The sequence below is a fragment of the Amblyomma maculatum genome, chromosome 5, assembly GCF_055883805.1.
Source record: "Amblyomma maculatum isolate TAMU_Amacu chromosome 5, ASM5588380v1, whole genome shotgun sequence".
Classification (NCBI taxonomy): domain Eukaryota; kingdom Metazoa; phylum Arthropoda; class Arachnida; order Ixodida; family Ixodidae; genus Amblyomma; species Amblyomma maculatum.
In genome coordinates, this window is record NC_139348.1 from 163,117,013 (window position 1) to 163,133,605 (window position 16,593).

Genomic DNA, 16,593 nt, shown 5'->3' on the forward strand with positions numbered 1-16,593 from the left:
CCTCCCCCTCACCGCTAATTCGTTGATGGGTTTCTTTCTTACTAATCTGTTACGTTCCTTCTTCAGATTTAGGCTAATTCGGGACCTCACCATCCTGTGGTCACTGCATCGCACTTTCCCGATTACCTCTACATCCTGCACAATGGCGGGGGTTGAACACATTATGAAGTCGATTTCATTTTTAGTCTCTCCGTTGGGACTTTTCCACGTCCATTTCCGGTTCTTCCGTTTGCTGAAGAAGGTATTCATGATACGTAAGTTATTGCACTCTGCAAACTCAACTAGCAACTCCCCCCTGCTATTCCTAGAACCAATGCCATAGTCACCTACTGCCTTGTCTCCTGCCTGTTTTTCCCCTACCTTGGCATTGAAGTCGCCCATTAGTACAGTATACTGCGTTTTTACTTTTCGCATTGCCGATTCTACATCTTCATAGAAGCTTTCAACTGCCTGGTCATCATAACTACATGTAGGTGCATAGGCCTGTACAACATTCAGTTTATACCGCTTATTAAGCCTAATTACGATGCCTGCACCAAGCAACCGTAATTCGTTGTTCTAAGCCCCAAACCTTAAAGCTACGCTATAAAACGCTAATTTCGGCCAGCAGGAGATTAACTGTGCGTGCCTAATTGCTTGAACGTTGGTATGCTGCGACAAAGGCGTTGCCTGATCATAAACCTCTCAGGCTACAGACAAATGATGAATTGTAGTAGACTAAGTAGCTCTTGCGACCCACTGTGTTACGTGTAAGCCGAACATTGTGCTTGTATTTCGTTAAATTTAGCAACTGCAAACTTTTACGGATGCCAGTTAGCCGGAAAATGTTATTTAGGCGTCGTCTCGTAGCGAAGTGCATTCTGAAATAAATGAAAGCTTGAGAAGTTCCGCTGGACCTTTCATCTGATATTAGTGCCATCAGACATAACTGCTTTAGACCTCTTCTCAAATAGTCCCACCCGGTAAAGTTTTATTGCCTACTGGCATCTGTGTGGCAAAGGAAGCGGGGAAGTAACCCGCCGCTTGATAAAGTTCTCTGGTTTAGAAGGGCCACTCTCAAGTGCACTTCCCTTAACACGACTACGATGCGTCTAAGTATTATCGCTAAAGCGAACATGTAGTCTTGTACGCATGCATTTATTTGACCAATATATGCGAGACGTCCGGGGTAAAACTAAGCGTTGTTTATATATTTATTACTAAAAATCTTTGGAAAGCTTCAGTCTTTACTTACGCTTTCATCAAGTCGAAACGTGCACTGTAAGCTTTGTTTACACTAATTAGGCTTTAAAAAACCATCTTGAACCTGCTCTTCGAGTTCCATCACATCAAGCGACATACCCATCGCAGGTTTTAGTCACACCGTTGGATTCAGTAGACGTTGAGCGCTAAGGTTACCGGATTGATCGAGCAGAAAACTAACCGGATTCGAAATTCGGCCTTTCATTTGATTCAAAATTTTAAGGTACGACACTTTAGATACCTGAACATGATAAAAATATTTTCACTGCGCTTGGACATTTAGTTGTATCATCCGAAATATCATATATATGAGGAGTCAAGAGATGTGCAGGGCTCTAAGCGAAATAACAGTGACTTTTTCGCTATAGTGTTCACCTTGGTGTCTAGGCTTTTTTTTTTAATTTACTACATAATAATTCGTACAGCGGTGGCGTAGCGGTAGAACATCCGCCTCATGCAAGAGGACCGGGGTTCAAATCCCGGTGCCGCACTATTCTCCACCGGATAAAAAAAAATCCGCGTGTTGATGGAATTGCATAAACAGGTTTGGGGTGCGACCTGATGCCGGTGAACACCTCCGGCAACGCACGCCCTCACCAGAATAAGAGTTGGCCACCCTGGTGCAGTAATTGGCCACAACCTCTCATGATTAGTTCCATGAAACCCCGGCCCTCAGTCACCAGCGGCTGCGGAACAACTGACCACGGCGGCGGTCAGACCTGTGACGCAGCAGGGAGTGCTAAGAATTCCTGGCTCCGCTGGACAGGCCGCCATTGGAAACTGACCTCGGCAACGTTTAACGCTAGAACCCTAGCTAGTGAAGCTAGTTTAGCAGTGCTGTTAGAGGAACTAGAGGGTATGAAATGGGATGTCATAGGGCTTAGTGAGGTTAGGAGGCCGAATGAGGCATATACTGTACTGAAGGATGGGCATGTACCGTGTTATCGAAGCTTACCGGAGAGGCGAGAACTAGGAGTAGGTTTCCTTGTCAATAAGCATATAGCGCGTAATATAGATGAATTTTATAGTATTAATGAGAGAGTGACAGGCATCGTAATTCGCCCTAATAAGCGGTATAAACTGAAGGTTGTACACGCCTATGTACCTACATGTAGTTATGATGACCAGGCAGTTGAAAGCTTCTACGAAGATGTATAATCGGCAATGCGAAAAGTAAAGACGCAGTATACTGTACTAATGGGCGACTTTAATGCCAAGGTAGGGAAAAAGCAGGCAGGAGACCAAGCAGTAGGTGACAATGGCATTGGTTCTAGTAATAGCAGGGGGGAGTTACTAGTTGAGTTTGCAGAGCGCAGTAACTTACGAATCATGAATACCTTCTTCAGCAAACGGAAGAACCGGAAATGGACATGGAAAAGTCCTAACGGAGAGACTAAAAATGAAATCGACTTCATACTGTGTTCAACCCCCGCCATTATGCAAGATGTAGAGGTAATCGGGAAAGTGCGATGCAGTGACCACAGGATGGTGAGGTCCCGAATTAGCCTAAATCTGAAGAAGAAACGCAACAGATTAGTAAGAAAGAAACCCATCAACGAATTAGCGGTGAGGGGGAGGGCAGACGAGTTCAGGATGCTGCTACAGAATAGGTATTCAGCTCTAACTGAGGATGGCGACATTACCCTAGAGGCAAGGAACAATAATTTCAGAGATATCATTACTAAGTGCGCTGTAGAAGTAGGCGGTAGGATAGTTAGATAGAATACCGGTAAGCTGTCCAAGGAGACAAAAGATTTGATTAAGAAACGCCAGAGTATGAAAGCTTCCAATCCAATAGACCAGATAGAATTGGCCGAGATATCAAAGCTAATCAATAAGCGCAAGGTGGCCGATATAAGGAAGTATAACATGGAGAAAATTGAGCATGCTGTAAAGAACGGGGGAAGTCTTAAAGCGGTGAAGAAGAAATTGGGCATAGGCAAAAACCAGATGTATGCGATAAGGGGCAAGGCGGGCAACGTCATCACGAATATGGACAAGATAGTCAAAGTAGCCGAGGAGTTCTATACAGATCCCTACAGTAGCCAAAGTAGTCAGCACCGTAACAAGATTAGCGGCAGGGAAAAACAGTCAGATGTTCCACCAATGACGAAGGACGAGGTCAAAAAAGCATTAGAAAATATGAAAGGGAACAAATCGGCTGGAGAGGATCAGACAACTACACATCTGCTAAAGGACGGGGGGGGGGGGGGGATGTCGTGCTAGAAAAGCTGGCCATCCTGTATACGCAGTGCCTGGTGTCCTCGACGGTACCGGAACCATGGAAGAATGCAAACATTATCCTCATTCATAAGAAAGGGGACTCTAAGGACATTAAAAATACAGACCAATCAGCCTACTGTCTGTTACGTATAAGGTATTTACTAAGGTAATCGCTAATACAATCAGGACAGCCTTAGACTGCAATCAAGGAAAGGCTCAAGCAGGTTTTCGGAAACGGTACTCTACTATCGATCATATCCATACCATCAATCAGGGGATAGAAAAGTGCTCGGAATATAACCAGCCCTTATACAAAGCATTCATTGATTACGAAAAAGCATTTGACTCAGTTGAAACAGCGGCGGTGATGCAGGCATTGCGAAATCAGGTGGTAGACGTGCCGTTCGTGAAAGTGCTGGAAGATATATATAGTGGCTGCACAGAAACCATAGTTCTGCATAAAGAAGTAACAAAATTCCCATAAAGAAAGGTGTTAGGCAAGGAGACACAATCTCCCCAGTACTCTTCACAGCTTGCTTAGAGGAAGTATTTAGAGACTTGGAATGGGAGCAGTTAGGGATAAGGGTAGATGGAGAATACCTCAGTAATCTGCGATTTGCTGATGACATTGCCTTGCTAAGCAACTCGGGGGATGAACTGCAAATAATATTTGATGACCTAGACAGGAAACGTAGAAAGGCACGGTTAAAAATCAATATGCAGAAGACTAAGGTAATGTTCAACAGCCTTGGGAAGGAACAGCAGTTTACATTAGGTAGCGAAGTACTTCAAGTATTAGGCGAATATGTCTACTTAGGACAGGTAGTATCCGCAGAACCGGACCATGAAAAGAAAATAACAAGAAGAATAAGATTGGGATGGAGCGCATTTGGCAAGCACTCGCAGAATATGACTAGCAGCTTACCGGTATCGCTCAAGAGGAAAGTATACAACAGTTGCATCTTGCCTGTACTCAACTATGGGGCTGAAACGTGGAGGCTAACCAAGTGGGTTCTACTTAAGTTGAGGACAACCCAGAGGGCTATGGAACGAAAAATGTTAGGGGTAACATTAAGAGATAGAAAGCGTGCAGAGTGGGTCAAAGAAATAACTCACGTTACTTACATTCTAGTGGAAATGAAGAAGAAGAAATGGGCATGGACAGGACATGTAGTGCGAAGAGCGGATAACCGATGGTTGCTTAGGGCAACAAACTGGATTCCAAGGTAAGGAAAGCGTAGCAGGGGGCAGCAGAAAGTTTGGTGGGCGGATGAGGTTAAGAAGTTCGCACGGGTCAAGTAGAGACAGCTAGCACAGAACCGGGTTAATTGGAGAAATATGGGGAAGGCCTTCGCCCTGCAGTGGGTATAGTCAGGCTGATGATGATGTTGATGAATTCGTCGACAATCTAAAGCGCAAACGAGTAGTTGTAGTATAAAAATACACACATAAAACAAATAACATTTTGCATCACAGGCCACAGCCACGGAGAAAAGACCAGTGTACAACATCGCCCACATGGTGAACTCAATTGCCAAGTTTGACGAAGCTATGGAGGGAGGCGCCAATTCCGTAGAGGCTGACGTCACCTTCGCTGACAATGGCACCGCCACCAAACTCTTCCACGGCGTTCCATGCGACTGCTTCAGAGCTTGCGATATCCAGGAAGAAGTTCCCCCTTTCCTGCAGTATGTGCGAATGACTACCAGTGGAAGTAAGGAGGTGCACGTTTACGCAGTTTAAAAGGAAATGTATGAACCTAAGTAGCCAGGAACTGTTTCGCTTACAGAAGGATAGCTCCGAGTGAAATTGGTTTGAGTAGAGTTGTTTTGGTAGTCGTAAAAATTAAAGTACAGGCGCCGCTGTTTTGGCAAAAGCTACCTATAAATCATAAAGGTCCAAGGAAGGAGATTTCAATACCACGACAAATACTAAACGGTCTTGCGCAAGGTTTCTCTGCGTGGCTGCTTGCCATGAAAGCAGGCCTAATCGACGAGAATGGCAGACATGTGCAAGAGGCTGTTACTACCGCGCTATTCAAAGGTTGGCCACAAACGAGAAAACCTGTTGACAGAATATTATTTTTCCTTTTCTAGACCGACGTAAATACAGTCAGAAACTAGCCCTGCTCTTCCTGGACCTCAAGGTCGGCAATGTCGAAGAGGAAAGCAAATATCGAGCAGGCGTCGATATAGCCGAAAAGCTTCTCCAACATCTGTGGGATGGAGGTGAGAAATCTAGGCGTCTTGTCTTACCATGGCAAGAACGGAAATAGGGGCATGTAATGCATTCACTGCCAGGAGGCGGCAGGGATAATGGCTCTCCCCTGACAGATTCTCGTTCGCTTATGTCCACTTTTCTATTCGGGTAACCAAGAATACTTTTATTTATCTTTATTGTCTCACGCATACTCGCTTGATTACACTCGTAAGCTACTAAAGAATCTGAAAGGTCATCCGGCGTAGACATAGGCCCCATTCTAAGCAAGTCGTATACAGATTTACATCATCATCATCAGCCCAGACATACCCACTGCAGAGCGAAGACCTCTCCCATAATTCTCCACTTAACCCGGTTCCGTACTAGTTGCACCCACTTGACCCCTGCGAACTTCTTAATCTCATCCGCCCACCTAATTTTCTGCCGCCCCCTGCTACGCTTTCCTTCCCTTGGAATCCAGTTTGTTACCCTCAGCTACCATCGGTTATCCTCTCTTCGCACTACATGTCCTGCCCATGTCCATTTCTTCTTCTTAATTTCCACTAGAATGTCGGTAACTTGCGTTATTTCTCTGACCCACTGTGCACGCTTCCATCTCTTAATGTTACCCCTACGATTTTTCGTTCCATAGCTCTGGGTTGTCCTCAACTTAAGTAGAACTCTCTTGGTTAGCCTACATGTTTCAGCCCCATAGGTGAGTACAGGCAAGATGCAACTGTTGTATACTTTCCTCTTGAGCGATACCGGTAAGCTGCTAGTCATAATCTGCGAGTGCTTGCCAAAAGCGCTTCATCCCAATCTTATTCTTCTTGTTATTTTCTTTTCATGGTCCGGTTCTGCGGATACTACCTGTCCTAAGTAGACATATTCGCCTACTACTTAAAGTACTTCGCTACCTAATGTAAACTGCTGTTCCTTCCCAAGGCTGTTGAACATTACCTTAATCTTCTGCATATTGATTTTCAAGCCTACCTTTCTACTTTTCCTGTCTAGGTCATCAATCAAAATTTGCAGTTCATCCCCCGAGTTGCTTAGCAAGGCAATGTCATCAGCAAATCGCAGATTACTGAGGTATTCTCTATCTACCCCTATCCCTAACTGCTCCCATTCCAAGTCTCTGAATACTTCCTCTAAGCAAGCTGTGAATAGTACTGGGGAGATTGCGTCTCCTTGCCTAACACCTTTCTTTATGGGAATTTTGTTATTTCTTTATGCAGAACTATGGTTGCTGTGCAGCCACTAAATATATCTTCCAGCACTTTCACGTACGGCTCGTCTACCCCCTGATTTCGCAATGCCTGCATCACCGCCCATGTTTCAACTGAGTCAAATGCTTTTTCGTAATCAATGAATGCTATGTATAAGGGCTGGTTATATTCCGAGCATTTTTCTATCACCTGATTGATGGTATGGATATGATCGATAGTAGAGCACCGTTTCCGAAAACCTATTTGAGACTTTGCTTGATTGCAGTCTAAGGTTGTCCTGATTGTATTAGCGATTACCTTAGTAAATACCTTATACGTAACAGATAGTGGGCTGATTGGTTTGTATATTTAAGGTCCTTAGAGTCCCCTTTCTTATGAATGAGGATAATGTTTGCATTCTTCCATGGTTCCGGTACCTTCGATGACACCAGGCACTGCGTATACAGGATGGCCAGTTTTTCTAACACGATATCCCCCCCCCCCCCCCCCCCCCGTCCTTTAGCAGATCTGTAGTTATCTGATCCTCTCCAGCCGATTTCCTCCCTTTCATAGTTTCTAATGCTTTCTTGACCTCGTCCTTCGTCACTGGTGGAACGTCTGACTGTTTTTCCCTGCCGCTAATCTTGTTACGGTGCTGACTACTTTGGCTACTGTAGGGATTTGTATAGAACTCCTCGGCTACTTTGACTGTCTTGTCCATATTCGTGATGACGTTGCCCGCCTTGTCCCTTATCGCATACATCTGGTTTTTGCCTATGCCCAATTTCTTCTTTACCGCTTTAAGGCTTCTCCCGTTCTTTACAGCATGCTCAATTTTCTCCATGTTATACTTCCTTATATCGGCCACCTTGCGCTTATTGATTAGCTTTGATATCTCGGCCAATTCGATCTGGTCTGTTGGATTGGAAGCTTTCATAATCTGGCGTTTCTTAATCAAATCTTTCGTCTCCTTAGACAGCTTACCGGTATCCTCTCTACTATCCTACCGCCTACTTCTACCGCGCACTCAGTAATGATGTCTCTGAAATTATTGTTCCTTGCTTCTAGGGTAATGTCGCCATCCTCAGTTAGAGCTGAATACCTATTCTGTAGCGAGATCCTGAACTCTTCTGCCCTCCCCCTCACCGCTAATTCGTTGATGGGTTTCTTTCTTACTAATCTGTTGCGTTTCTTCTTCAGATTTAGGCTAATTCGGGACCTCACCATCCTGTGGTCACTGCATCGCACTTTCCCGATTACCTCTACATCTTGCATAATGGCGGGGGTTGAACACATTATGAAGTCGATTTCATTTTTAGTCTCCCCGTTAGGACTTTTCCATGTCCATTTCCGGTTCTTCCGTTTGCTGAAGAAGGTATTCATGATTCGTAAGTTATTGCGCTCTGCAAACTCAACTAGTAACTCCCCCTGCTATTCCTAGAACCAATGCCATAGTCACCTACTGCCTTGTCTCCTGCCTGCTTTTTCCCTACCTTGGCATTGAAGTCGCCCATTAGTACAGTATACTGCGTCTTTACTTTTCGCATTGCCGATTCTACATCTTCGTAGAAGCTTTCAACTGCCTGGTCATTATAACTTCATGTAGGCGCATAGGCCTGTACAACCTTCAGTTTATACCGCTTATTAAGCCTAATTACGATGCCTTCCAGCCTTTCCTTAATACTATAGAATTGATCTATATTACCCGCTATATAATTGTTGACAAGGAAACCTACTCCTAGCTGTCGCCTCTTTGGTAAACCTCGATAACACAGTACATGCCCATCCTTCAGTACAGTATATGCCTCATTTGGCCTCCTAACCTCACTAAGCCCTACGACATCCCATTTCATACCCTCTAGTTCCTCTAACAGCACTGCTAAGCTAGCTTCACTAGCTAGGGTTCTAGCATTAAACGTTGCCAGGGTCAGTTTCCAATGGCGGCCTGTGGATTTACCTATGTGGCTTAAAAATAGCGCGTCCTACTGAATATTTAGGGACCTCGTTTTGGCTTCCGCATCGCCCGCCCATCTTAAAAGTAATACTTAAACTGGCAGTTCGACATCATGCAACCGGCCGAGCAGTCCGTGCCCACCCAGGACACAACCCCCTAATATGCTTAGACGCTGCATTTTCTGGGGAAGAGTTCCCTGAATATATAATCACCGTGTTTCGCACCGTGTACTATTTCTCTTTGGATAATTTTGTCCCATCTCTTCTGATCGACTGCCCCACCGTCTGATCTGTTCATAGGAATAGCATGGTGGTGTGAAAACTGATGATGTATAGAAGCAGGAGGGATGTTAAACGGGAATCGGTCTCATCATCATGGGATTTTCACCGAGAATATATCGTTAAAACATTAAACATGAGTGTTCTTTGTAGCTCTAGATGAGACTTTGTGCTAAGGTTCTCCCTTCCTCACGACGTATGTGTCCCGCATCCTCGGACATTCAACACAAGCGAAAAGAGTGTGTATCGCGCCTGCACAGCAAGAAGAAAAAAATCCCGGAAAGAAGGGCGATGAGGAAGGGGCGGCCAAGAGGGTCTATGGGGCATCCGGACTGAACGCAGCGGTTCGATGATATGCGCGAAATAAGACAGGGATGCAGCTGATTAGAGAGGGGCAAGCAGGGGAGTTGCACCCGTAGTGGGGAAGAGCTCCACCTCATATATAGGGCGCAGCCGCGAGTAAAAACATACTGACGAGCTGGCGTATCACACAATTCGGGAGTGTTTTCTTGTTGCTTCGCTCTACCAGTTGTTTAGTGGGTATACTCATTTTCCAGTTGGCCTCAGTGTCATTACTCAGGTCGGTTGGATTTGTCTATAAGTGATACAATATTAAAGTTTTCTTTTGCTTTCCTGGTGGTTAAACGGCGGGTCATCACGTCGCACTTCTGTTTCATTGCGAAAGCAATACTACGCCTGGTCTAACCGCACGTCGCGTGGCCCTTGGACCCCCCTGCTCCTCGACCTCCTCGATCAGCCTGCCATAACTTTTGAATTCACGTTACCCTTATGCCACGGGCAGGAGCTGCCAACTCGGGTCGCTCATTTCATATGGGAGGGTAGATATCAGAATCAGCCTGCCAGAATCGTTTGCATTCTCGTTACCCCTACGACACGCAGGTACGCCCATACGGCTAGGATGAATCGTGACTTTATATGTGGGCTGGTAGCTTACACTCTCGCGTCATATCCTTAAACGATGAGCTTAAATGTCCCCAATAATGTAGCACCTTACACTGATAGGGCGTGATCGGGGAATAATGTAGTAGGCAAAAGAAGCTTCCGCCGCTGCTTTCGCAATTAAGCTAGGGTTAACCAGAGCGAAACCACTACAATATTTTTTTTTTCTGTCAATCCATGTAATTCCGCTCTATACTCGGTCACACAAGGTCTTGCAGCTCTACGAGAGGCAAGGGCAATATGCGTCAGTGTGAATTCCGCTCACTGCAGGATATTGCTCCTGTAGCCTCCTGTGTCGGCGTCGGCGACAACAGCTTACGAGCGCAATCATGCATTGTGCGCCATCGAGATGTTTTCAGGCTACTCTTAACTTAGTGCTGCAAAGTGCTTATGAAGCGAAGTAATGGGTCCTATGACGATAATTAATAAATATGGACGTAACGCTCGTGCTCAAGTTCCCTAACCGAGAGGTACGGAGACGCCAGAAAGGAACGGACCGAGGGCGCTGGCGGGCAGTTATATTTCGTAGCACACTATGAACTCGAAAAGCAAGTAGCAATGCAAAAGCAAACGAAAATAAAAACTAGGAAAAGTGTTGGCGCTTACTCCCTAGAGTAACACGGTTGCTATCCCTCCATTAGGTTTTATGCACTGCATGAAAAATGTGTGGTAATGAAGAGCATTGACTCAAGTATGCTTTCAATGACGATGGTGAAATTTTCTTTGATGCTCAGCCCGTTGCCGTCCGAGCTATCTACAGTTAGTGCTTTTTATTTTATATTTTCACAAGAAAGTTGCTATTTACTGCTTTTCTACAATACGCTGACTTGCTTGTACAATTCTTGCAGTTTCTCCTTGGCAGGCAATGAAGGTGTTGCTGTCGGTTCCAAGTGTTTCAGACAAGAAGGTCCTCGAGGGCGCCATCGAAACGATATCCCATTTAAATCCGGTTATGCTCGACAAGATTGGTAAGACTTCAGCTCTATTTTGTCCTGAGGGTATGAGAAACAGTTTTTAACAATATATAGTTAATATAAAGGGAGAAATGCAGCGACGGCGTACAGCAAGTGCAACTGACTCTAGAGGATACCTGTTTCGACAGAATCGTGTAGCCTCTGCAGGCCTGCGGTGTTGCTTGATTCCGGTGAGCGTTTTACGACATGAAAAGCACTTGGTCACCCTGTTGTAGCAAGAGGTCACCACATCCCATACAATCAAACCAGTAGACCCGGTCCTCGATCAGTCACCGGCGAATCAACTGACCAAGGCGGCGGTCAGAAGGACGCAGTGGAAGATCATAGAATATTTGGCTTAGGGCAAGTTTGCCGCTAGAATAATAACCTGGTAGCGTTCAGCGCAGTTCTTCCATTAGGATAGTTTACGAGGAACAATCGGCCGTTACATGAGATATCATAAGATTTAGTAAGATTTAGTGAAGCTAGAAGACAGGTGAAACATACTATGCTAAAGAGTCGTAAAGTTCTATGCTCTTCTGGTTAAACAAAACTGGGGGTGTAATTACTGATCAGTGAGGATAGAGCTGGCAACATAGGCGACTTTTACAGTTCGGCATTTATGGTAATTAAGAGGAGTAAGTAGCGAAAATTCAATGTCGGACAAGCTTTTGCGCCTAAGCCAGTCATGATGCCCACATATCTTCTATGAAGCCTTGAATTCGGCGTTGAGTGCAGTAAAAAATACATCACTCATCGTCATCATCATCAGCCTGACTATTCCCACTGCAGGGCGAAGGCCTCTCCCATATTTCTCCAATTAACCCGGTGCAGCATACTATGTTGCGTTTACACTAACAGTAATATTGCTTATAGGAAGGTAGATAGGTTGGCCAGTTGGTGAGAGATTGCAAAATTAATAACCTCATCAGACACAGGACAGCGAGAGGCGACGATACAGGGCTGTACTAACTGAAATTTTATTGAAAGCATTGATGGCTCTTATAAACCAGGTGCGACGAATGATCTTACAATGAGGTAAGAAAAGATGATGAACTAAATATCGAAACCTTTGGCGAACCAAAGACTTGGTCATTTTGTCAGGTGCAGCTCGTATCATATATGACGCGCCTTTTGACGGCTTCGACGTGCGTGATGTTGTCTTTTGGCCTGCAGAATGTTTAGATTTTTTGTTCACTGGCTTTTATTACCAGACTGTAAGATCACATGTGCCAACTGGTTTATAAAAGCTGTCAATGTTTCACAAAAAAATATCAGTGTCAAGTACCGCCCTCTGTCATTGCTTCACGTTGTCCTATGTCTGCTGCGGTTTATAATTTCCCAATAATCCGTAGTTTTGCGCTAATGTTTTGCTGCGTTAATTAATAATACTTATGTAGTCATACGTTCTTGGAATAGGAGAGGGAGTTACTAGAAGATTTTGCAGAAGTAAATAATTTAGCGATCATGAGCACCGTATTTCATAAACGGTAGAGGCGGAAGTGAACGTTGAAGAGCCCGAGAGCGAGGACCAAAAATAACACAGATTTAACAAATAGCACTCAACGTGATATCGTGCAGGCTCTTTCCGGACGTGCCTGGATGTTTGCGATGACAGAATGAAAAGATCACGATTAGCCTTGAACCGGGATTACAAAAAACTAGTACGAAATAGTTGAGAGCATCGAGGATTTAGCGGTATGAGTCAAAGAAGATAAACTCAGAATGTCACTGCAGTAAACTTCAACCAAGCACAGCAACCGTCGTTTTAAAGCTATGAAGAAAAATCTCAGATATAACATAAGTCTTCTAGAAAGTGTTCCACGTAGAAAGTAACGAAATTTTAGTTACAAAGGATGTCAAACGGGGAAGGAAAAGCTGCGCTGCTATTTACCGCTTGTTTACAGTAGGGCTTCGAGTACTTCGATTTGGAAGAGTTGAGAGTAAGAATAAATTGATTATGCATTGGTAATCTGCTATTCGCTGATGATGTTGTCTTGCGAATTGACTCTAGAAATGAACTGCCAATCATGACGAACGACCTAGAACGGGAACACAGGATGATGGGCCTAAAATATAATATCCAGCCAATCAAAGTAATGTTCAAGAGTCTCCAAAGGAAACAGAGATTTACTATGTATAGCGACGGACTAGAACTGGTAAGAAAACACGTGTACTCAGAACAGGTAATAGCTGAAGATCGGGAACATGAAAAAAGAAAAAAAAAAGAAACTACTAGGAGGATAAGATTTGGACTAAGTGCTTCTGGCAGACAGGCTGAGATCATGAATGACATTCTGCCTTTATCCGTCAAATTAAACTTGTGATAATAGCCATATGGGGGAGAACCTAATGGTTAATGAATTAATTTAACTTAAATTAAGAACAACAAATAGAACTGCGGAAAGTAAAATCATGGGGGCTGTGTTAAGAAACAGGAACAGGGCATAGTGTCAGAGATCAAACACGATTTACTGCCTTTCCAATCGAAATATTAAGAAAAAATGGCATGGGCGGGACATGTATAGAGCAAAAAAAAAGATCAGTAGTAGCTAACGGAATTTTGCTGCATTCCAAGGGAATACAAATGTAGTAGGAGGCGGTAGAAAAATTAGGCTTATGATATTAGCAGCTTTGCTGGGATAAATTTACCGTAGCTGGCACAGGGCAGTGTAACTGGAAGGTTATGGACAAAACTTTTATTCATATTGAATGGAGCGCCAAAAAATAAAAAAATAAAAACGAGAACCAGGAAGTAGAACAACGCAACACGAGCGCTTTTTAGCTACTGAAACTATAAAAAAGTATGAAAGCTCAAGATGGTGATGATAAATAGGCGAACCAAACTCTAACAAATCTAGATAAGCCTCCTCAATGCTAACACAATCTTCGAAACGGGTTGAAAGACAGATAAAAATAATAGCTAGTGTTCCAAAATGAGCCTTTCTTGTAAAAAAATACTTACGTGATTCAACACACACGCGTAAGGAAATCGGCACATCCAGCTCCCTTTAATTATTCTCGCAAAGTAGAAATAGAGCAGACCTGGTAAAAGAACCAAATCTTTCAGCATAACGAATTCTTAATGACGCCTGTGCTAATAACGGGAATTTAAAGGGCGAGGATGACTTGCCACTTACAAGCATTTCTCGAACGGTACATAACCAAAAAATCTCTATTCAGGATTTGACATCAGCAACAATGACAAGTTGGACACTATCCGGGAGATGTACAGGGACCTCGGCATAGACGGACACCGCTGGCAAGGTGACGGCATCTCCAACTGCCTCTCCTTACTGAGGCCAGCCGTGAGACTACAGAACGTTATCGACAACCGTGACTCCGATGAACTTGACGGCTACGTAGAAAAAGCGTACCAGTGGACAGTAGATCTGCCAAAACAACTTCGACGATCTCTCAGGTAATACAATGTATGACACGTCGCATTTACGCCTGCACATATGAAGAAATGAACACTGTACGTTGAGATGCATAATCATATAATTAGTAGAACGGTCGCTCTTTCCAAACACCAGCTAGTTTCCGACCGCGGGTACTCTTTAGCCCTTTGTCCACCATTGTCGCAGTTATCGGAGGAGCGCGTTGACATTTGATTTCTTGCTCGTCATGGTGAATAATGCTTCCATGTCTTCGGGCAATAGCGAATAAGCCTACAGAGTGATCGCGGCTGAGAACCGCACTTATACTGTCCTGGTGAAATCAATATGGAGGCGGTAGCTTAAAAAAAAAAGCGATCACGAATGCAGAGCAAAGTCCGAGAGTTAAAGCTTTAGCAACACGAAACTGACCACAGATGTGCCGTGGAAACAAAGCTTCGTCAAGACAGCGCGAAGAACAAATGCCTGTTTATCTCTCAAGTTGTACCCCAGAATCTGAAAAGCTTATATTTCTACGCTCGTGTTGAGCACGATCAAATATTCAGCACTCTTCATTAGATCATTTTCCACACGGTAGTAAAGCTGTAGGATTAATACGGTGCTCCAGATATTAAGTGTCACGCACAAAATAAATGTAGAAGAAGCAGAATATATACACCGTAACGAATTGGAAGAAATTTTCAGGGGAAAGAGATGAGCATGACATCTTGGCAAGAACGAGCCCGTATTTTTTTTTTAAATGTTTACTTGGATAAGCACAGAAATTAGTAATGTAATCTGTTTAGGGGAAAGATAATTAGACACAAAGTAGAAGAAAAAACAACGTGCCGATGGTGGGATCCGAACCCACGACCTCCGAATAACGCGTCCGGTGCTCTACCAACTGAGCTACATCGGCCGCTTTCCCCCCCTGCTACTTTCTTGGGTATTTATGTTGTCTGTATACGAACCTTGAGAGTGTTCACCAGCGCCACCCTCAGCCATAGCGGCGGACGTGGGACGTCCTTTGTTACCGCCAGCGTCACGTAGAACGTGATCAAGAGCGAGGGCGAAAGCTGTGCTAGAACCCTCTTACGCTACCTATGGCTTCAAGACTGCCAGAACCGAGACCCCGTAAGCTACAAGCAGATCAATCAAGGGGAAATGAGGGTGCTCGTTATAATACATGAAGGGAGTCCTTGAACTATTATAACGCGCACCCTCATTTCCCCTTGATTATCCTAGTTGGTTGGTTTATGGGCTTTAACGTCCTAAGCGACTCAGCCTATGAGGGACGCCATAGTGCCAGACTCCGGAAATTTCACCCCATTGGGATTATTTAATGTGCACTGACGTCGCACAGCACACGGGTGCCTTACTTTTCTTCGCCATAGAAAAGCAGCAGCCGCGGCCGGGATTCGATCCCGCATACTTGGGTACATCAGTCGAGTGCCCTAACCCAAGGCAGCAATTATAATATGCTTGTTAAAATCTAAGCATATTTTGCGAGATATCCGAAAAATTTATTCATGTAATGCATTATTGCCGTACAATGGTTCACGTGCTCTTTGATAATTCAAGACATGTTTACTTGTATAACTGCGGGAAACTGCCACACGAAGAACTCATTAGGGTGTGCTGTTAAGTCTCATTTTATACACTGCAGGAGAGGCGTTGATGGTATCATCACCAATAGGCCTGAACGCATGGCCAGAATAATGGCAGAAGAAGAGTTCAAGGACACCCTACGGCCTGCCAACGTCAGTGACAGCCCCTGGATTCGCTTCGGAAGCCCCTCGCCATTCCCAAGGCTACCCACAACGGACATGGACTTCCTAGGAGACGATGATTTCGACACACTTCGTGGACTGAACTTTTAGACACTCCGCATTGGCGAGAGACAGTGGATGTTCTTTTGGACGAGTATAAAGAGCGGATAAAAGTTTTATTTGTTTTGCTCCCCTGAACATTTGTAGACAACACCCTGTTAAAAAGCAACCTGGCCACCCTTTGTCAAATGATGTGAAGTGCACGTTTTATAAATGCTAATTTGACGCTTTTGGATTTCGTCGAGTCCAAACGAAGACGACAGCTTTGAAAAAATTACAATGGACTTTAGCGACTGAAGTAGTGAAAGGCGAAAGCCTGAGTGCCGCATTGTTCTGCGCAACTGACACTAAGTGGTAATTGATTTAATTA

The 16,593-nt window shown here is 44.3% G+C and overlaps 1 protein-coding gene across 1 annotated transcript in view; it reads left to right on the forward strand.

Annotated features, from left to right (window-relative positions):
* LOC146190181 (dermonecrotic toxin SPH-like) overlaps positions 1-16,352 on the forward strand; it is a 19,146-nt gene extending 2,794 nt beyond the window's left edge. The window contains exons 2-6 of the mRNA XM_084604911.1: positions 4,942-5,179; positions 5,562-5,693; positions 10,913-11,032; positions 14,201-14,438; positions 16,061-16,352. Coding sequence (XP_084461037.1) covers positions 4,942-5,179; positions 5,562-5,693; positions 10,913-11,032; positions 14,201-14,438; positions 16,061-16,274 — 942 coding nt within the window. The 3' untranslated portion in view covers positions 16,275-16,352. The remainder of the gene's footprint in view (positions 1-4,941; positions 5,180-5,561; positions 5,694-10,912; positions 11,033-14,200; positions 14,439-16,060) is intronic.
* The last annotated feature ends 241 nt before the right edge of the window (positions 16,353-16,593 follow it).